The sequence below is a fragment of the Lemur catta genome, chromosome 4 (assembly GCF_020740605.2).
Source record: "Lemur catta isolate mLemCat1 chromosome 4, mLemCat1.pri, whole genome shotgun sequence".
Classification (NCBI taxonomy): Eukaryota; Metazoa; Chordata; class Mammalia; order Primates; family Lemuridae; genus Lemur; species Lemur catta.
Window position 1 is genome coordinate 17388399 of NC_059131.1, and position 23617 is coordinate 17412015.

The 23617-nt window shown below is 35.8% G+C and overlaps 1 protein-coding gene across 7 annotated transcripts in view; it reads right to left on the reverse strand.

The window, feature by feature from the left end:
• Positions 1-23617, reverse strand: part of ITSN2 (intersectin 2) — a 139248-nt gene that overhangs the window by 106168 nt on the left and 9463 nt on the right. For 6 of the 7 annotated variants that reach the window (XM_045549160.1, XM_045549159.1, XM_045549157.1 and 3 more), the window contains exon 2: positions 2962-3025. In XM_045549160.1, coding sequence (XP_045405116.1) covers positions 2962-2992 — 31 coding nt within the window. In that variant the 5' untranslated portion in view covers positions 2993-3025. Of the gene's footprint in view, positions 1-2961; positions 3242-23617 lie in introns of those variants that run through there. The other variant, XM_045549156.1, reaches the window with a different exon arrangement.

Consider the following 23617-nt stretch of genomic DNA (forward strand, 5'->3'; position numbering starts at 1 on the left):
GAACTTTTTCCTTACTTAACCAGTCTTCAGTACCCCCACAATTTTGAGGCTGAAAAAAGCTACATCACACTACAATATCAACTGGTAGCAACATGTATCTGAAGTAGCCTCTTGCCTATAATCTGAGGATTCATCTGTCATGCCCTTTGAATTACAATTTCATTAAATTTTTGAAAAGCAGAAAACAAACCTATGATTAAAGATTTTGGCAAGGATGATTCTGCTGGTGCAAAAGACACCAGTAGTAGAGTCACAAGTGGTAAAAATATGACACACTGAACTTTTTTAGTTCTGTTAAGGAGATGAGAAATGAAGCATTAGACACTAAGAAAAGAATATCTGTTCAACAGAACTTTAAGAGATGATGTAAATGCTCTATATCTGCATTGCCCAATATGGTAGCCACTAGCCACATCTAGCTTTGAGCACTTGAAATGTGACTGTGCGACTGAGGAACTGAATTTTTTACTTTATTTAATTTTTGTTAATTGAAATTGAAATAACTACATGTAGCTAGTGGCTACTATATTATACAGTGTAGCTCTTTAGAACCAAAGCAGTCTAAAAAGTCTTTGTTAGTGTAAAGATAATAAAGTATATACATTGCAAAATTTGAGAATATGTCAGAAGTATTTAGACAACCGGGTCTAAGCATACTTACGGACAAGTCCCAATAGCACTGGGCATCAAAAAAAATTTAATAATCTGTGATAGGATTTACTACAGGAGCAAGACTTTGTGCTATACATGAATGCTGCTTTCAATAAAATCTTAAACCCTGAATTGGACTTAAATTAGATACACACAAGTTATCCTTAATCTTTAGCTATTTTATAAACTAAGTCAGAAAGTACCACAATCTATATCTGCTCTTAATTCTTCAGAAGTTTAAAAAAATTACTATCTTTATTGCTATATACCACTTCTAAATGAATTGTCCAACACTGGACTATTATTCACAAAATTATTCTTTTGTTGCTGAACATCTTAAAAAATTTAAAAAAATAGAAATTATACCATGCATCTTCTCAGATCACAGCAGAATAAAAGTAATAATGAACCCTAACAGAAATTCTCATTCCTACTCAAAGTCATGGAAGCTAAACAATCTTCTCCTGAACGATTATTTTATAAATGAAGAAATCAAGTCGGAAATCAAAAGATTCTTTGAATCAAACGACAATGGAGACACAACTTATCAAAATCTGTGGGACACAGCTAAAGCAGCCCTGAGAGGAAAATTTATTTCCATAAATGCCTATATCAAAAAGACAGAAAACTTACAAATAGACAATCTAATGAATAGACTCAAAGAGCTGGAGAAGGAAGAACAGACTGACCCCAAACCCAGCAGAAGGAGAGAAATTATTAAGATCAAATCAGAACTGAATGAAAAGGACAACAAACAAACCATAAGGGAGATTAATAAAACAAAAAGTTGTTTTCAATATTATTCTTCTATATATAATGCAATTAGTTATAAAGTAGATAAATAAATGTTTATGGAATGGAAGAAACAGAATGAAGAAGGACTGGGGCTGTAATGCTTTCTTTTATGTTCACTTTGTTTATAAATCTGATTAACATATTGGTTGAAGTTTGTAACTAAACTGTGTTTAATACAAACTCCTTTGTGTGGAACATGGAAATCCTTAAACTTGGGTAGAGCATGTTACTACTACAATTACTGCCCTGGTTTTTCATATATATATTTTTTAAAACCATGATATATATATATACACACACACACATATATATATAACTCATTATGGAAAAATTTAATTTTTTTAAATTGTCTGTGGCATCAATCTTTATAATACCACATCATTTCCACAACTGCAACAATGCTCACATTAATCCTTAAATAACAGGTTCTAAAAAGACAAAAAACAATAAAGCCCTTACCTCAACCCTATCCTTAAATGACACAGAATCTTACCACAATTAGAATTTGATTCTACTTTTTATGCAAATAATTCATTTCTCCAAAACTTTCCTAAATCCTAAGGCTTCAAACTTTAGATATACAACATGCATTTTCTTTATTAACCATGTATGGATTTGGCCCTATGACTGAAAACAAGTTATAAGAACAAAGATGCAATTGATCAAACATTGGATGGTAATATCAACACTGAATTGCTTTGTGAAGATGGTGGAACAGTGATTCTTCCTTTTTTTTTTTAATGTTCTTTAATATTACTCTTTTCAATTTAAATGTTGAAGAATTAATGACTTTAATCTCCATAAGTAGGAATTTATCTACAATTAGCTGATGAAATTTACCACAAAATTAAGAACTCAGTATTCAGATTTCTTTAGCAATTTATAAATATAATGCATGTTCTCAATTAATTCTAAATGACATACACAGTAACTGAATACCTATTAAAGGTAGTTAATTTGCATTTGGGAAAAGAATTAAAATTCGAATCAGAACAAAAGCTTTAAAAACTTTTCACTATTGAAAGTACCTAAAGATTTTCTTTTAAAACGTTTCATATTAAACAATTACATACATAATCCTTTATAAATGGAAAATTTAATCTTATATGCATATTACTAAATGAATCTTTATTAGCTTCATCAGTTTGCGATCAATCTATGCTATCAAGACACCTTTAATATTTACCCTATAGCACTTTGCTTTTTGTCCTCCAGTTTTATGCATCAAACACAATACACCTTTAGATTATTTTTAATTGCTCAATGGCAAGCACACATTCCAGATGATATTGCAGAACATGCTTGTACTCAGTCAGGGGATTTACTACATAATATTCTAATAGAAGATATATGCAGTGTTCTGAAATAAACTACCAAAATATTTTCAACAACAATACTTTACACTTTGTATTTATAAGTTTACAAAGAATTACCTACAGGAATATTTTAAACCTCTACCAAAAAAACCAAAAAACCATAACCTGCTTATCTTGCCACAAGCACAAAGCTGCTTACCATTCATAACTGTGGGAAACTGAGCCATCATGGTCCTGAATTTTCCTTGCTAGCTTTCAGCCATCTGCAACATAAAAACATCGTGTCATTAATAATACAACAAGGGCAGATCACAGCTTAGTGCACCCGCTAAGCAGGAGGAATGTCTGTCCCCTTCAGCTCAGACTTCCAACAGAAAACAATGCAGAGCTTCTGCTGCTGCTGAACAGGCAGAATTTACATTTGAGTAAGAGCAGGAGATTTTGTTGGGTAATGATGCTGCCTTAAAAAGTTACATATTTAATAGCAAATACTAAATAAAGAAACCCTCGGCATGAACCAACATTCTTGTAGAAATTAATGTGGGAGAGAGGAAGGGCTGTTATAACTAGGCAAGAATTTATCTCAGAGAGATCAACTGTATAAATTAAGCATATAAGGGTAACATGTAAATCCATAATACTCTTTTTCTGAAAAATTCCCAAACAAGAAAAATATCCAAAATAAATGTAACACTGCTGTTTAATTAAGCTTTACAGGCTTATAAAATAGCCTAAAAGTAATACATACATATGTTTATTTAAACATAATGAAATGTGCTGGGCATGCACTCTACACTAGTAAGAGAAGGAATTTTGGAAATTAACAGCTCTGGGTTCAAATGTAGCTTTGCTATTTTCTAGCAGCAGACATAGAAAAGTTAATTAACCTTTTCCAAGTCTCAGATCCCTCATCTGTAAAAATACTTTGTAGGAGTATAGTTTTTTTAAGTATTAAACATAATCTGGTACACTGCCTAACACATGGTAGGTGTTTAATAAATGGCTGCTATTTTCCAAATGTCCAGGAAGGGAGAGTGCAACACCATTTTGAACCCTGAATTCATTACTTAACTATGAATAAATTCTAAGTTTGTCCCATGAATCCTTAAGATAGGACCAGCTAGGAAGAGTGATGGCCTAGCAAATTTATAGTAATGTTCCTAGTAATTAAACCATGGATTGTAATATTGCAGGAAAACACTACTATATTAAAAGACCACTCATCTACTTTCCCCAATCATTTAAATATTAATATTGTTAGAAGCATAAGAAAAATATTTGCATAGGCCACTTTAAACAAAGAAGGCATAGAGTGGTACACATAGTGGAAGAATGTGTCACTGGAGAAGCTGGCTGACTAGCTGCCAAGAAATGTTACAAGGTGCCATTATCTTAGTGAATTCAGAGTGCTCAAGGATCTGGTCCTCAGCTTTGATGACCCAGAAATATGACTGTATCAGTATAACCACCAAAAGTGACTCACACTAACCAAGAAAACTGATATATAAATCCAATTCATTTATTTACAAGAGAACTGACAGCAACTTTTCTTCCTATAGAGCAAGCTAGTTTATCTATTAAATTTTGACCAGATCACTGTGCAGTGAGACAGGGAGTTAACTGTGATTAGAATGGTAAATTGTATCGACAGCCTGATACATCTACCTACACAGCAAGGATAAGCCAGGAGGGGTAAACCTCCATTAATGCTATGAATGGCAATAGGGAGGGGTAAACTTTCATTAATGCTTTGAATGGCACTGCCAATTTTACTCTTTGGGTTCCCAGCTTTTCTGTGTGCTGCCACATACCATCCTCCCTCTCAAAGCGGACATTTTTTCTTTAGATGTTAATAAGCTTTACTGTAATGGTGCTTTAAACCTGTACGGTGGCCCCCAACCTTTTTGAGACTAGGGACTGGTTTCATGGAAGTCAATTTTTCTACGGACAGATGCAGGGCAGCAGGGAGGTTGCTACCTGGTCCCTACCAGGCCACAGACTGGCCCAGGGGTTGGGGACCGCAGTCAGACTTAGACTTACACTTCATCTGTCACCATACTCTTCCAGGGTAGGAGGAAATTTCATCCATGTACAAATTGGTTTTCTTAAACTTCAGGTATTGGAATTGTTTACTACACAGAAAAATGCCAAAACCACGATCAGAAATTGCTAAAGGAGGTATTATGTTGAGTCTTAAAGGATGAGTAAGAATTAGTTATAATGTTAAGAACCTTGGACTTGATCCTGTAGCTAACAGAATTTTAAATGGTTTTAAGGAAAGGGACACAGTCAGATTTCATTTAAGTGAGAGAATGAACTGTGAAGAAAAAAACAAGACTGTAAAGCAAGCAGGTCAATCAGAACAGATGAGAATTAGTATCTGGCACCTGATCTAGAACAGTGGCAGCAGGGACAGAGAAGGTGGGATAAACTGGAGAAACTGAAGAGTTCAAAACAAACAGAACTCTGATGACTCTTTGGATGTGAAGGATCATGAATGAAAAGAATCAAAGAGATGACTCCCAGAATTATAGTTTGTGAGACTGAGTGAATTATGGTGTCACCAGCTAAAAACATGAAAACAGAAGGAAGTCCCATAAATCCAGTTATGACTATAACTTCCTCAAATACAGAAATTCTGCAAAAAAGTATTACATTTTTACTTCCTCAATTTTAAATTATCATAAGTAATGTTAAACCAAAATAAACTATATGCCTGCAAATAAACTATTTACTTACAGATGTGCAGTAGCAAGGGGCCCTAAGCAAGAAAGCAGAAAAGCAATCCCAAACCTGTCTAATTCTAAAGCCCATGAACTTCCCATGGGCTTTATTTGCCTCTTCTTCTCTTAAACAGAGATAAAAACTAATGATGAGTGGCTCCTAGGTTCCTGCAAGCAGCAGGTCAACTTCACGTGGCTAAGAAATTTTATCAATAAAACATGTGAGAAAACCTGCCAAAAGCATTACATATAATGTATTTTATAACTCTGCATAGCATGCCAAAGACAGCTCAGACAACAGAAAGACAAATGAAGAATATGATCCCATGGTTACAAAGCCTTAATCTGTTAGATCTAGGTCTAAAACTTACCAATTATCCATTTAGAACCTTTGGTTAGTCATCATGTATTCTGTGAATACAACAGAATACTACACAGTACATGCTCATTAATCACAAGCATAATCCTAAAATAAAACCAGAGATGAACCAAATAATATAATGGACAGAGAGGGCAAATCCTTTGGGTAAAAGCTGAAGGTACTAGTATTACAGAGGCTTCTGTGCCTGGTATGTGAGATTTAGCTACCCATGCATATAGGCACCATATTATATTTAACATTTATGTATGTATATAACATCTGGTTGACTGTGGCAACATCTAAATATGATAGCATATTTTGGTGGATACCATTTCGTATCTGTTACCTTTATATTCATTCTCTCTGCCCAATTGTGGAATAATTACCTCATGCTTAACAATTCTACCAGCAGAGCAGAGCCTGAAGAAAAATAATTATAATTGAAATTTTGAAAATGCAACAGATATATAAGACTTTGTTTTACATTTTTCAAAAACGAACTGTGTTTTACTTTATGTAATAATAATTAACGTTTACTGAGTATTTACTATTAATTCAATATACTTCTATCTACTATGTGTCATACTCCATATTCATTTAGAATCTACTATGTTCTGGATTCTACACAAGGAGCTTCAGACACTAAGCAGCTTGTAAACTAGTCTACCAGGTGCCAGATACTGCTAGGCACCTTTGATAATACTGATCCTCCTCACAATATCCCTGCAAGGCAGATGATACTGTACTCATTTCACAGATGAAGAAACTGAGAAGTTAAATTACTTGCCCAAATTCAGAAGCCAGAAAGCAATCCCAAACCTGTCTAATTCTAAAGCCCATGAACTTCCCATGGGCTTTATTTGCCTCTTCTCTTAAACAGAGATAAAAACTAATGATGAGTGGCTCCTAGGTTCCTGCAAGCAGCAGGTCAACTTCATGTTGGTATACTGTAGGGGAAAAGAAAAACAAGCCAGGGATGCCTCTCAACAAACAGAACAACATCAATCACATACACAAATTAGAGAGCGCTAATTGTTTCTTACCTCTTGGTATAACTCTTAAAAGGGTAACTAGGATTTCCCTAGTCACATGCCTCATGCTTGTTTCAGGTATATGTGATTGAAGTCAGCATCCAACAAATACCCCTTTCTACTCTTTAGAGGGGGTGACATGTAATGATAGGCAATTTTGGCAGTTTGCAGTCATTGCATAATTTGAACACTGTATTAATTAACTATGGTTCTAGAATATTCATGTGGAGATTTTCCTGCTCATTAAAAATTATAGAGAATTAGCAGTGTTTCCTTTGTAGAAACCAAGAAAATATACTGGGTAGAGCAGATAGTAAGCATAAGGCAAGGAAGACTGCTTCGATTTAATATAATCCAAATGACATTTGGAGTAATCACCAAATGTAATTTAGATAATGTGGAAAATATATTCACGAGAATATATTTTCTCAGGAAAATATAGACAGAAAAGGAGAAATGCTAAAATAGGAGTAGGAAACCCTTCTTCTACAAAGGGTCAGTAAGACCCAGGAAAAAAGAATCATAGCCCTTATAAGTAAAAAGTAGCTCAATAAGGTTGAGGTTTTTGTTTGTTTAGAAGCATAGAATTATAGAAAGAAGAATTTCAGTAACTATTTAGTCCCAAACCCTCAATTTTCAAGAGGGGAAAACTAAGAGATTTGTAAAAGCTTACAAGTTAATAGCAAAGGTCCCAGAAACAACATCTCTGATGTATATGTCTGGTGCTCTGTTTTTAAAACAACTTTCCAACTTGCCCAATCATATCACCTGGCATATTAACTAATTCTATAGATTTCTAGGCCCATCACTGGGAGATTGTGACTCAGCAAGTCATTATGTGAATTAAGGCAAGAAACTCCTAAAATAAAGGTTCTTGCCTTGAGACCCTTCCACAGAGCTACTAGTTTTTTTACCTAAGATACTCATTAATGCCCCCTCTCCTGCCTAAACTCTCCCACTGATTACAAGTCTAAACTTCTTAGTGTGAAATGTGGCCCTCTTCAGAATCTCACCCCAATCTACTTTACCACATTCATCTTCAGATACTTTCCCTTGATTCCTGTCCTAAGTACACCAACCTTTTCTTGAAACACTGATGCTTTTTCTCTCCCTCTTCCTTCATAAAGAGTTGTTCTCTTTATCACGGTCATCAAAATTTCTTCTCATTCTTCAATTCCCAACTCAAATGTCACCTTTTCTTCGAAAGACTTCTATCCTCCCAAATAGTTAGTGACACTACCTCCTAGGTACGTCCCTAACACTTGTTTATGGCCAGGCTTGGTGGCTCACATCTATAATCCTAGCACTTTGGGAGGCCCAGATGAGAAGATTACTCGAGGCCAGGAGTTTGAGACCAGCCTGAGCATGAATGGAAAAAAAAAAAAATCAAAAAATTAGCCAGGTATGGTGGCATGCACCTGTCGTCCCAGCTACTTGGGAGGCTAAGGCAGGAGGATCACTTGAGCTCAGGAGTTTGAGGTTGCTGTGACCTATCATAATGCCACAACACTATAGGCCGGGAGACAGAGCAAGAGTTTCAAAAAACAAAAACTAAAACAAAGAAACACTTGCTCACACCACAATAGCCTCATTTATCACACTGTATTTCTATTTTCACGGTTCACGTTTGCCTGTTTCACATGTCCGAGGCAGAGACCATTTTTATTTAGCTCTGTATGCCTAGTTCCTAAACCAAATCTCCCAAAGAAAATGCTCAATAAATATTTGCTGAACAAATATGAATTGGGTAAATAATATGACTGAGATACCAGAAAAAAAAATGAAACAAAGCAAAAAGCAAAGAAGGCAGGGAGAGAGGCAATGTCAAATTAAATATATACAAAAGAAACTAATAAGAAAGCAGAACAAGGTCAAAACTACTTCCTTGAAACCCTGCAGACATCAGAGCTGTCCCTGGCAACATGGCTCTTCTATAACTTGGTTTGTTTTTCCTTTTAAGTGTACTTTTAGAGATAAAGGTTTATTTCCCATTGAATTCTCAAGGCTTTTTATTGAGAGTGGGGAAGAAGGCTTGGGTTTTTCCATTATACTTTGAATCTGGCTGGTTAGTTTACTTTAAATAAATTTGACTGAAGGTTTGACATTCAAAAGCATGACAACCAAGCTCCTGTAGGTATATTTTATAAAACTTTCTCTACTGTTTCCTCCACTCCCAGCATGTGCTAGGGTACAAAAAGCCAACTCTCAAATTGTACTTGCTGATTAGTTGAGAAAAATGTTCCTGCCTCATCTAGTTCCCAAGGAGATCAAGGTCAGTTCTATATGAGAATGATTTGGACAAAATTACCTACTACTTTATAGTTTCTGCAGTAAGATGAAATTTACAGAATATGCATATTGCCCACACCTGTTCCCCATCTATCCATCCATTCATTCATTCTTTCATTCATTCATCAAACATTAATAGTCATTACAACAAAAGGATTTGAGGGATGCTGTGAGAACCCAGAGGACAGAACTAATATTACTTGGGAGGTAAATCAAAGTATGGTACATGTAACCAAGAAGGTAACATTTGCATAAGAATTATCTAACATGAAGTCAGTGGCAAAGTGAGTGGACTCCAAGTATCCTCAGAGTGAACAACACTGTGTAAGTGTGGGGATAGGCTGTTATAAAGAAAGGAAACGTTTAAGAACCTAATAAAAGGACTGGTTTAAAAGAAGGAAAATAGGCCGGGCGTGGTGGCTCACGCCTGTAATCCTAGCACTCTGGGAGGCCGAGGCAGGTGGATCGCTCGAGGTCAGGAGTTCAAGACCAGCCTGAGCAAGAGTGAGATCCCGTCTCTACTAAAAATAGAAAGAAATTATCTGGCCAACTAAAAATATATATACAAAAAATTAGCCGGGCATGGTGGTGCATGCCTGTAGTCCCAGCTACTCGGGAGGCTGAGGCAGTAGGATCGCTTAAGCCCAGGAGTCTGAGGTTGCTGTGAGCTAGGCTGACGCCACGGCACTCACTCTAGCCTGGGCAACAAAGCGAGACTCTGTCTCAAAAAAAAAAAAAAAAAAAAACAAGGAAAATACAAGAGCCAGCATAAACTGCCTATTCAAAGACAGTGTGATTTGAGAGTGATATAATTTCAAAGAATTCACTTAATCTTAAGAGTTAAAAGAGACCCTTAAGAAACTCAGTAGTCTTCAAATTGTGCTCCTTGGAGTTCCAGAAGTTTCAAGGAGGTACAAGAGAGGTGGCATGAGCTGGAAGGGATACCAACTCCAATGAGAATAGCTCCATTTTTATGCTTAAATAGTGAGGCTTCTCCATAAGATTATATCTGATGATTTTTTTAAAGAGAGTTAGACAACAACATACTGAATTCCATCTCTTTTGTTTTAGAAACAATTAAACAGAAGCCAAAGAGATGAAGTAACTAGCCAAGATCATACAATTTAAGGAACAAAATAAACCATGCTATTGACTTTAGGCTTCAGTGAGCAAATCACTGAGAGTCAGTATTTAAAACACTGTATAAAGCTGAACGTATTTGTTTACCTAGCACCCAGATGAAAAAAGTCAAAATTATCCAGTCCCCCAAAGTTCCTTCATGCTCTCTTCCGGTCTCCCACTAGGAGAAACATGATCCCAACTTCTAACACCATAGATTAGTTCTGTCTATTAATGAACTTCTTATGAATGGAATTATGTAGCCCTTTGTGTCTGCCTCTTTTGTTCAACATTCAGTCTATGAGATTTGTGATATTGTGTATCATTATGAGCTCTCAAAAAAAAAAAAAAAAACCCACCAAAAACACCACAGTATATGTTCTAGTTAGAGACCATGATTTGGTAGTTATCAGAGATTGGGAAGACTTCTAATGTCAATGAATGATATTATCCAGGGAAAGCATATACATATAAGAAAAAAACAGAAGAAGCCTGGTCTTTTAAAGGCAAAGGAAGAGAATTCTGACAAGCAGTATGGGAAACTGAACTGGATTTGAGTCTAGACAAAGACACCAATTACAAAGTGACTAGCATAGTCCAAGTGGTGAGAACTTGAACTTGAGCAACAAAGGAGCGCCATTTCAGAGGTGGAATGGATAGGATTTTCTGATCAGCTAAATGTGGAAGATGAAAGAAGAGCATCATAGATGGGTTTCTATCTCGGGTGACTGTAGAGCAGTAATATTAACCAAGACAGAAGCTCTAAGAAAGTAGGGATTTAGATGTTATCTTTCGGGGGTGAGCAACAAAATGTTCCATTTTGAGCATATCTAATCTAACATCCTGCAAAGAAATCTAGATGGAGATGTCCATGAGATAGTAAGAACTCTATTTGAGCTAGAGACCCAGATTAGGTAGTTATCAAGGATTGGAAATAGCTATAATCATGTCAGTGAATGACATTATCTAGGGAAAGAATGTATAAGGAAAAATAAAGAATAGTCAGAAACAGAGGTTGAGAAACAGGAGAAATCAGGATATAGAGTTAAAAGAGTTTCAAGGAGGAGATGGTTAACACTGCCAAATGTCACATAAGTCAAGACTCAACCATTAGTATTGGCAATCTGTAGTGAGTGCAGTTCCAGTACAGTGATGGCTATAAAAGTCAAACTGAAGTGGATTAGGCATTAAATGGGAGGTGAAGCGTAGGCGACTCAAGAAGTATGTTGTTAAAGGAAGAGGAAGAAAGGGTGGGAGAAAAGATAAGATTTAAGAAAGGGAGGTGGGTTATTACAATGTTTTACTTTGCTTTACTTTTTAGGTGGGAGAGCACACCTACTATTAGAGGAAAAAACAAAGATTTAATTAACAAAAAGGACAGGGAAGGGAAGTTACTTAATGTAAGTTAGGGTCTAGTCTTATAAAAGTAGACAGCTCTAGAATATAAAGTTAGAACCTGGGACAGACATTTCTGGCTCTGGGACAATAAAGCTCAGGAAAGGCAGAAAGGACAAATGAAAGCATACATAAAGTTGGAAAAAGGAGAAAAAGGAATTGAGAAAGTACGGTTTTTTCTGCAATCCTTCTTTCTCTCTCTTCTTTAGGCTCAGACAACATTCCAAGGGGCAGGGCTGAAGACAACCTCTTTGATCCCCTGGGCCACTAAGTGCCTAAGCACAAATTTCTCTCCACTTCCAGCCAAAATAAGAAGGTTATATTGCAAATCAGTTCCCATGACTCAACCAGATGTGTGCACTTTAGCTTACATTCAAATTTAGCTTAGGCCCTACACATTGAAACATTTGTTAAATGAATGTGAAAGAAAACATTCTAGGCAGAGGTAAAAGTACATGCAAAAGCAGAGTGGCAAGTGTAGTCTGGGAAAATAGATGATGACTTATTCACATGAAATAGTGAAGGGCTAATAACAATGCAAGGAACCTTAACAATAGGTGCAAAAGTAAGTACTACATTAACACTTAGCTGACTCAAATGTAAATTAGCACAACCACCTTCAAAACAACCTTAAAACTAAACATTAAAAAATATATATGATAGGAAGTTAAAGTCTATTACAAAGATAACAATCACTAACAGTTTCAAATATATTGTTCCAGATATCTTCCTATCTATATACTATCAAATACCATTTTTACAAAAATGAAGTCATACTTCATCATTCTGCAAGCCTGGTTTTTTCACGTTACCAATTTTTCACCACCACGATTAATGCTACAGTAAAGATTCATATATACAGATATACAGATATAGGTCTGTATAAAAAGATAAATTCTAGAGGTGGAAGTAGCAGGTTAAAGGATATGAATATTGTAATTTTAACAGATATTACCAAACAGTCTAAATTGGACTTCATTTATAAAGTCTCTCAATAGAGGCTGATAGCATAATACCAATAAGACGGGGTTTAGATACACAACCCTCTAACTCCGATTAATTCAGAAAGACATTTTAGAGTACCTATACCAGTAATACACTGCATTTTCTCTAAGCAATTTCCACAAACATTATTTTCCTTAACTAAGCTTTCCTCTGCCAACAAACATAATTATAAGTTCTTGCTCTACAAAGATCTCAAACATGAAATATTTATTGAGCAGACAGCACAAACGAAGAGGGATGGACCTGAAGACCAAGTCCTGACACTGCCACATTTAACAGTTTGGTATTTGTCTTTGTAGATCTACTTCATGCATAAGCAAATGTTATTTTTAAAACAAAATAAAATTATACTATGGATACTACTGTATTAATTTATTTTTCATTGCACATATTATGGACATCCCTCCATACCAGTACATAATAGATTATTCATATCCTTTTAAATAAGTGTGTAGCATTTTATTGTATGATGTACCATAATTTATTTAAGCTATCTACTATTGGTGGATATTAAGACTATTTCCAGTTTTTTGTTTAACAAACCACACTACTTTGAACATCCTCATATATACACTGAGTATTTAGGTAGGATAATACTTCTAGATGTAGAATTAATGGGTACAAAACTGCTTTCTAAAAATTTAGTACCACTTTATACTACCAATAGTATGTATGTATACACACTTGTTTCAGCATAATCCTGCCAATATTTAGTATAAACAAATACCTTATATTTTGCCAATCTCAGAGGCAAAAAGATCTTTTAAATTTTCTTTTCTCTGATCATTAGTGAACTGGGCATCTTTCATATATTTATCATGTATCTATCTCCTATGAACTATTTACTTATTTTGCCCATTTTCCATGGCAGTGCTGTTCAATGGAAATATAATGCAAGCCACACAATATAATTTTAAATTTTCCAGTACCCACATTTTAAAAAGTAAAAATAAACAGGTAAAATTAGTATTATATTTTATTTAATGCATATCTAAATACTATCATTTTAATGTGATCAGTATAAAAATTATTAATAAGACATTTTACATTCTTTTTTCTGTACTAACTCTTCAAACTCCAATGTATATTATACCCTTAGAGTAACTGTCAACTAGCACATTTCAAGTGCTCATTAGCTACATGTTGCTAGTGGCTACTATATTGGATAGTATGGTTCTATAGGATCTTTTCCTTATATATATGAGAGCTCATATATTTCCATCATTTCAGCCTTTTTTCCCCTTATTTTCATTCTTTTATTATAAAAGAATTCACAAGAAAAGTCTTCAAATAATACAAAATTATACAGAACAAAACATGAAAGTCACTCTTTATCACCCTACTCCCAGTACTATCCCTAAACATAAGCACTTTGGCCAGCTGGAGTACATTGTTACAACTTTTTTTTTAAGACCCATAAACCACACACAATTACAGCTTAGTTTTGCATATTTTATAAATGTATATGTATCCACATATCATTTTGTTTTGCCTGTTCTGTAACATTTTTTTTGAGAAAGAATCTCACTCTGTCACCCAGGCTAGAGTGCAGTTGCATCATCATAGCTCACTGCAAACTCAAATTCCTGGGCTCAAGCAATCCTCCTGCGTCAGCCTTCTTAGTAGCTGGGACTACAGACACATGCCACCACACCCAGCTAAATTTTTCTATTTTTTGTATAGACAAGGTCTCACTCTTGCTCAGGCTGGAACTCCTATTCTCAAGCAATCTTCTAGCCTCGGCCTCCCAAAGTGCTAGAATTACAGACATGAGCCACCGTGCCCAGCCATCTTAAGCTTCTTCTAAGACAATCCCATCAGAAATGTCATATTCTTTTAAATTCTACATAGTATTCAACAGGATGAATATATCATATTTTTAAGTATACATGTAATATTAAATATATTTCTATCCTCACTGTAAAAACTTAAAACATGCAAATAAAGCCAATTCGTTTGACCACCATTCCCCATCGCAGTCCCTTAAAATACCCAATGTTGTTAACAACATGGCCTATATCCTTCCACAGATCTTTTTCTATGCATTACAATAATGGATATTATATTGATAGATGGTAAGATTTTACCTGTAACATATGTTTTAAATGCATTTTATCCAGTTTGTTACCTTTCAACTTTAGGGCATATTTAATCATACCAATCTAAATTTGTCAATCTTTCACTTATGATTACTGAATGTCCTATCACACTAAGAAAGGCCTGTCTCATACAGGTCTTATAGGACACCAGAAAACTGTCCTATAGCTTACTCTACTACATATCAATACCCATATGATTTGGGGGCAAGGAGAGTTAATATATATATTTTATCTATGTGGATTTTTATGGAGTAGAGAGACAGGCATGGGTCCAAATTGTTTACTCTAGTCTTCCACCACTACCACTTGCAATGTCTAGCAGTGTCTGCCTGTCTCATCACTCTGTCCTCTTAAGTCCCATTCCAGCCAGTAAAGAAGGAAAGGTAGAAGGGCAGACTATAGCATTGAAAGGAGGAAAGGGAACTGTAGAGAGGAAAAACCTGACAAATGCTACTTCAGCCAGATGATCAAGATCAACAATAGTCCTAAAGCATGTACCCAGTATGTACCCTTGATGTGATGGCATTTTACCTCTGTGATCTTCCTCCCAAAAACTCACTAACCCAATCTAATCATGACAAATCACCAAATTCCAATATACCTACCATAGAGAGACAGAAAGATATAGACAGATAGATCCTACAACAGCTGACACATACCCCTCAAAACTGTCAAAGTCATCAAAAACAAGGTTGTGCTCTTGTCACAACCAAGAGCAACCTAAGGAGCCATGACAACTAAATGTAATGTGGTAGATGGGATCCTGAAATAAAAACTAAGGAAACCAAAATAAAGCATGGACTTTAGTTAATAATAATGTGTAATATTAATATTGGTTCATTTGTAACAAATGTACCATACTAATGTAAAATGTTAATAATAGGGGAAATTATATGTGGGGTAGATGAAGGGGTATATGGGAACTCTGTATGATCTGCTCAATTTTTCTGTAAATCTAAAACTGTTCAAAAATTAAGTTTATCAATTTAAAAAGAAAAGTAAGTACCTCAAAAGTAGAAGGTTTAAGGTAGAGCAAAAGTAAAATGTGCCACTAATTTCGGCAACATTCATCCAAAATGAAACACCCACTTGACCCATTTATAGGAATTTATCTTAAGACAGCAATCAACAGAAAGATTGTAAAGATGCACAGTATACTGTTATCAATATTAGAAAAAATACAAATAATTTAATTTATCCAATAATAGAGAAGAAGGCAAGAAAATAAAGTTATATTCACTCAGAATATTATGTGCCTATTACAAATGATAATTTCAAGAATTTCAAGGCTACGGAGATAGGAAATGTTGATGACATAATGTAAATTTTATTTGAAAACACAAATTGAAGAATATGAATGCAAATATTTAAAATTGTATATGCACATGTCAGGGATTAGAAGAAAACCTCTTGCAGGTGAAGGACCTCATCTTTGTGATGCCAGCACCTAATAGTGTTTAGCAGAGTAAATGTTCAATATAAATTTGTTGGGTAACAATATCCATCACAGTTCTACTTATAATAGCAAAAAAAAAATGGAAGCAACCTAAACATATGAAAACAGGAGTGTAGTTAATAAATCATAATTTATCTACTAGATAAAATACCACAGCCATTAAAACTTATGGAAATTATGATGCAACATAAAAAATCTTCCATCATAACGACTGACAAAAGTTCGACCTACACTATGATTACAAGTTTGTAAAAATATATATATATATACATACAGATATATACACATTATCTATATAATAATAATGCCCTGATTAGAAAGTAGTAACATGCTAATAAGTAGTTGATTTAGGTGGAAAGATTGTGGGTGAATTGTTTTTCTTTTCTATTTTCCAAGTTTTGTTGTTATTAGGGTTTTTTTAAGTTTCATATGAACCACATATACCAAAATGTCAAGCAATTAAAAACAAATATTAAGATCTTAGTAAAGATCTTACTCCTCAGTAAAGAGAAGTCTACGGTAAATTTACTTATTTTTCTAGGAATGCCATTTTTTCTTTTCTTTTTTTATTATTATTATTATTGTTTATTTATTTATTTATTTATTTATTTATTTATTTTTTGAGACAGAGTCTCGCTCCGTTGCCTGGGCTAGAGTGCTGTGGCATCAAGCTCACAGCAACCTCAAACTCCTGGGCTTAAGCAATCCTTCTGCCTCGGCCTCCCCAAGTAGCTGGGACTACAGGCATGCGCCACCATGCCCAGCTAATTTTTTCTATATGTATTTTTGGCTGTCCATATAATTTCTTTCTATTTATAGTAGAGACGGGGTCTCGTTCTTGCTCAGGCTGATCTCGAACTCCTGACCTTGAGCAATTCTCCCACCTCGGCCTCCCAAAATGCTAGGATTGCAGGAGTGAGCCACCGCGCCTGGCCTGCCCCAAATATTTCAAACCACAAATTTATAATTCTTTACAACCTGAATTCTTTAACTTGGGAGTTGTGGCATCATGGATTTTTTTTTTTTTTTTGAAAATCTGATAAATGCTATGGCTGCTCTCCTTGGAAAAACACAAACACACAAAATCTGGCACATAATTCCAAAGGTTTCACACCTCCAAAGCCAACTACAGACTTTCAGAGGGCTCATGTATTCCACTGTTCAAAACCCTTAATTATAACATACACAATCCCCATTATAAAATAATTATAAGATAGTAGAGTGGGAAAGATCCTCCCAATTATGCAATCCATTCATTCTCAAACTTTTTTAAGAGATAGAGTGTTGCTCTGTCACCCAGGCTGGAGTGCAGTGACATGATCATGGCTCAAGCCATCCTCCTGTCTCAGTCTCCTGAATAGCTGGGACTACAGGCATGCACCACCATGCTTGGCTTCATTCTCAAACTATTTTAACCATGGCCCTCCTGCTCCCATTTTCCAGTAGAAAAATAACTGCTTGATAAAAAGTTATAGCAATGTTGGCTGGGCGCAGTGGCTCACACCTGCAATCCTAGCACTTTCGGAGGCTGAGGCGGGAGGATCACTCAAGGTCAGGAGTTCCAGACCAGCCTGAGCAAGAGCGAGACCCTGTCTCTACTAAAAATAGAAATTAGCTAGACAACTAAAAATATATATATAGAAAAAATTATCCGGGTATGGTGGTGCATGCCTGTAGTCCCAGCTACTCAGGAGGCTGAGGCAGGAGGATCACTTGAGTCCAGTAGTTTGAGGTTGCTGTGAGCTAGGCTGACGCCATGGCACTCTAGCCCGGGCAACAGAGTAAGACTGTCTGAAAAAAAAAAAAAAAAAGAAAAAGCAATGCAACAATTACACAAAAGAAAATAGTCCCACAAAAATTTAAAATGTAATATAATTTCTATAATTACATTAATCTAAGAACAGCAGCAATTGAAATCATATCCAACTTGAGACAATACCAGTGAAAACAGTATCGAAGTGTGGGCATGCATAGTAGCAATTTTTCAGTGCTGCCAAAGCATTGTATAATGTACAGATTTCTCAGTAGAAAACTGAATTAGAGTCCTTAGTAAGGGCTCACATATCATAAAATTCACTTTAAAAGGGTGAATTTTATGATACATGATTTCTCAATAAAGCTCAATAAGCTCTAGAAATTGGCTGATTTTAGTTTATGAACACTAAATTTCAGTTACCTTTAATAACTCAGATTGTTAGTAAGTAGCCATACTAATATACAAATAGCAAAGACTATGGGAATGGAATAACAATAGCCCCTGAGAACTGAGGGGATGACTTGCATTTCTGGTTCATTACCCATTAGGAAAAATTTCGTGATCTAGTATATGTCTTGGACCATACCGAGGAAACATCAATCTAATCCAATTGTTTTCAACAATTTTTCCACTGTGATTCTGATTAATGGCTCACCGATAACATAATATTAGTTTCCTAAATTAGAACCCTCACACATTGCTGGTCGGAATATAAAATGGCTCAACTGCTTTGGAAAACAATTCAGAAGTACCTCAAAATGTTAAACATAGGTTACCATATAATTTAGCAATTCCACCCCTAAGTATGTGCCCAACAGAAATGAAAACATATGTCCACACAAAAACCTATACACAAATGCTCCCAGCAGCATTATTCATAATAATAGCCAAAAAGTGAAAGCAATACAAATGTCCATCAACTGATGAATGGATAAACAAAATGTGGTATACCCACACAATAGACTATTACTTAGTCACAAAAAGGAATGACATATGCTACAACATATAGGAATCTTGATTTTTTTTTTTTTTTTTTTGCTGGCAAATAAATAAACTTTTCTTTCCTTCTCCTCAAAAAAAAAAAATACAGGAATCTTGAAAACATTATGGTAAGTGAAAGAACTGGGTCACAAAAGACCACATATTGTATAATTCTATTTATTTGGCACGTCCAGGATAGGCAATTCCACAGAGACAGAAAGTACATCAGTGGCTGCCTAGAACTAGAGGTGCTGGGAGGAAATGGAGAGTTACTGCTATTGGGTATAGGCGGATTTTTTTAGGGTGGTGAAAATTTTCTAAAATTAGATAGTGGTAATGGTTGCACAAGTCTGTGAATATACTAAAAACACTGAATTATAAACTTTAAAAGGGTGAATTTTATAATATATGAGTGATTTCTCAATAAAGCTGCTTATAAAAAATCTATTATCTTCACATGACATAGAAGGTGTTTTAGGGTCAGAAACCTGCGGATTTCAAGATGGTTCTTTTTTAAGCACCAAAGAAGGCAAGGAAAGCTTCATCTTTCTCTGACACACCCATTTTAATAAAAGGATTTGTTCTGTAAAATTTGGATTCAGTCAAAAGACTGCACTCAAGGATCCAGAAGGCCACATGTAGCCCTTAGGCCATAGGTTCCCTACCCCTGCCTACCTTTCCAGAGTTGAAATATCTTCCCCCTTTCACCTCCACTTCATCTTATTCCCATGCCCCCTTCTTTCTACCTGTGGAACTACCTACCTTCTCAGTAACACTTCCATTTATGAAAGCTTCCTTTGCCACATTCCCATTTAGTCTTCTATTTATCTCATTAAACTACATACAAGCTAGTATTGTGACTTTTCTTTTCATGTCTGCCCCACCTCTATTAGACTGTGAGCTCCTGTGAATGTCTCTTCATCTTCATAAACCTAGGGCCGACCAGTCAGCCATATGGTGGGCACTAAATATTCTTTAATAAGCACAAATTCTTTTTTTTTTTTTTTTTTGAGACAGAGTCTCACTCTGTTGCCCAGGCTAGAGTGCCGTGGCATCAGCCTAGCTCACAGCAACCTCAAACTCCTGGGCTCAAGCAATCCTCCTGCCTCAGCCTCCCGAGTAGCTGGGACTACAGGCATGCGCCACCATGCCCGGCTAATTTATATATATATATATATATATATATGTTTTTAGCTGTCCATATAATTTCTTTTCTATTTTTAGTAGAGACGGGGTCTCGCTCTTGCTCACGCTGTCTCGAACTCCTGAGCTCAAACAATCTGCCCGCCTCGGCCTCCCAGAGTGCTAGGATTACAGGTGTGAGCCACCGCGCCCGGCCTAAGCACAAACTCTTGACTATGATATTAGCATTCTTTCAATTGCATGAGGACAAACAGACTGACAAACTGGAACTTGAACTTTCAAAACAGATCAAACAATTTGACTTTAAATCCCAGTGAAATTACTCCCTAGCTTTATGGACTTACACATGACATAGTTTCAATTTCCTAACCTATAAATGTGGATACGGTAGTTCCCCTTATCCACAGTTTAGCTTTCCTAAGTTTCCATTACCCGCAGTCAAGCGTGGTCTGAAAACATTAAATGAAAAATTCCAGAAATAAACAATTCTTAAGTTTTAAATTCCATGCCATCCTGAGTAGTGTGATGAATTGCATTGTTCTGCGCTGTCCCAACTGGAACGTGAATCATCCCTTTGTCCAGCATGTCTACTCTGTCTAGGCCACTCGCCCGTTAGTCACTTAATAGCTGCCTCATCAGATCTACTGACACAGTTTCACACTACTTGTGTTCAAGTAACCCTCATTTTACTTAATGACCCCAAAGCACAAACGTAGTGAGGCTGGCAATTCAGATATGCCAAAGAAAGCCATAAAGTGCTTCTTTTAAGTAAAAAGGTGAAAGTTCTCAACTTAATATGGAAAGAAAAAAATTGTAATGCTGAGTATGCTAAGATCTATAGTAAGACTGAATCTTCTATCCATCAAATTGTGAAAAGTATATTGTTATAATTGTTCCATTTTATAATTATTTATAATCTCTTACTATGCCGAATTCATAAATTAAGCTTTAACACAGGTATGTATACATAGGAAAAAATATAGTATCATGAGAAGTATCAGGCATCTACTGGGGGTTTTGGAATGTATTCCTCAAGAATAAAGGGGCACTACTGTAATTGTACCTAAATGCCAGGTTATTTTAAGGCTTAGATATCATATCTGTAAAACATGTGCCACTTAGAAGGTGCTCATAAATGACAGCTATTATGACTATTATTTCAACATTGTTTTCAATACCACCATTAATCAACTTGTTTCACTAAAACAAATTACAGTTGTACCAATTACTAACAAAAAGGACATGCTTTTCTCACTTTAATTAACATTTGAGAAAAAGGTTATTATTTGTATCTGGAAGCTTAGGGCCCCAAAACACAGCATGTTGAGACTTAAAAGCTTCAAAGAAGATAACTTCACTATATAAACTTTGTTCTTACTTCTAGTTCTGCAACTTAGTATCTTCAGTTTAAGATGTTTAAACACAAATTATAAGCTTAGATTTTTATAAATGTAAAGTTTAGCCTACAAAGAATCAACCAATAAGCCAAGAGGGCATAAAAGGACAGGAATGGTAAACTAATACTGAAGTTGCTAGTATTCAAATTCTATTGAAGATTTAAATTAAACCAATTTCAGAAGAATTAGTCAACTACTCTGAACAAGACAATTCACCCACACAAAGGGGGAAAATAAAACACTTAAGAATAGCTTGTGACTCAGCCCGCATTCCTGTAAGGGCGATTGAGGGGAGCTATTTAGCTCATCTGCCTCATACCAAAACTAAATATTAAAGCAAAACTATTTACTTGACTTGAATAAGTATAGAAAGGAAAAATTCAGATAGATGTTTCACTTTCAAGTAAAATATCACCTCTTTGAAACAAAGACAACTTTCTAAGTTTTAAAGCCATACAAGAAAACACAAATGGGCCGGGTGCGGTGGCTCACGCCTGTAATCCTAGCCCTCTGGGAGGCCAAGGCGGGTGGATCGCTCAAGGTCAGGAGTTCGAGACCAGCCTGAGCAAGACCCCGTCTCCACTAAAAAATAGAAATAAATTATCTGGACAACTAAAAGTATATAGAAAAAATGAGCCGGGCATGGTGGCGCATGCCTGTAGTCCCAGCTACTCGGGAGGCTGAGGCAGTAGGATCGCTTAAGCCCAGGAGTTTGGGGTTGCTGTGAGCTAGGCTGACGCCACGGCACTCACTCTAGCCCGGGCAACAAAGTGACACTCTGTCTCAAAAAAAAAAAAAAAAGAAAGAAAGAAAACACAAATGAAAGAATAAACAGATTCATTTATGTAAATATTTAAAACATTTTTGAACACAAAATTAAAAGGCAAACCAATGGGGAAAAATTGCAACAGATAAGCAGTTAATATTTTTAATGGACAGCGAGCTACTAAAATGATAATGAAAACACTAAGACCTCAAATAATTTACCAAAAAAATAAATAAAACTGGCTAATAAATGTTAACATCACTAATAATCAAGAAAGTGAAAATAAAGCTTCATTTTGTTTCTGCTTATAAACTTACCATCTAAAAACAAAACAACTGGCCTGGCACAGTGGCTGATGCCTGTAATCCTAGCACTCTGGGAGGCCAAGGCAGGAGGATCGTTTGAGCTCAGGAGTTCGAGACCAGCCTAAGCAAGAGTGAGACCCCCATCTCTACTAAAAAAATTGAAAGAAATTAGCTGGACAACTAAAAATATATAGAAAAAATTATCCAGGCATGGTGGCACATGCCTGTAGTCCCAACTACTCTAGAGGATGAGGCAGAAGGATTGCTTGAGCCCAGGAGTTTGAGGTTGCTGTGAGCTAGGCTGACACCACAGCACTCTAGCCCAGGCAACAAAGTGAGACTCTGTCTCAAAAACAATTTAAAAAATTAAGAAAAGATAATGCTTGAAGGTGCAGACCCGGGGAGGTGGGGGGGGAGGGGATGGAGGTATGACTACATGATGAGTGCCAGGCACACTGTCTGGAGAATGAGAACGGACACGCTTGGGACTCTGACTCGGGGGGATGGGCGGGACATGGACAATGTATATGACCTAAACATATGTACCCCCATGATGAGCTGAAATAAAAAAAAAAAAAATTAAGAAAAGATAAAAATAAAACAACAACAAAAAAACTTTGGCTAATACCCAGGGCTAGCAGAGGTAAAAGGAACTGGGTGCTTGTAGGCACAGTCTATGGGAGTGCAAATTGGCATAATTCTTCAGAAGGCAATTTGAAAATACATATCAAGACTCCTACAAACATTGATACCCTATAAGTCAATAATTTCACTTCTGAGAATCTGTCATAAGGAAGCAACAGTAAATGTGGCAGATGTCTATTTATGAAGATATTCATGGCAGCGTTAGTAATTATAGAAAAAACTGGAAATAATATGAATGTCCAACCATAAGAGAATGCACTGAGCCAAGTACTATGCCTCCACTTAAAATCAAATCCATATGTTGTGAATTAAATCTCATTAAAGCTATTTTTTAAAAATCAAGTTCAGCTAGACCATATAACATGGAAACTGCTTATGTCTTCT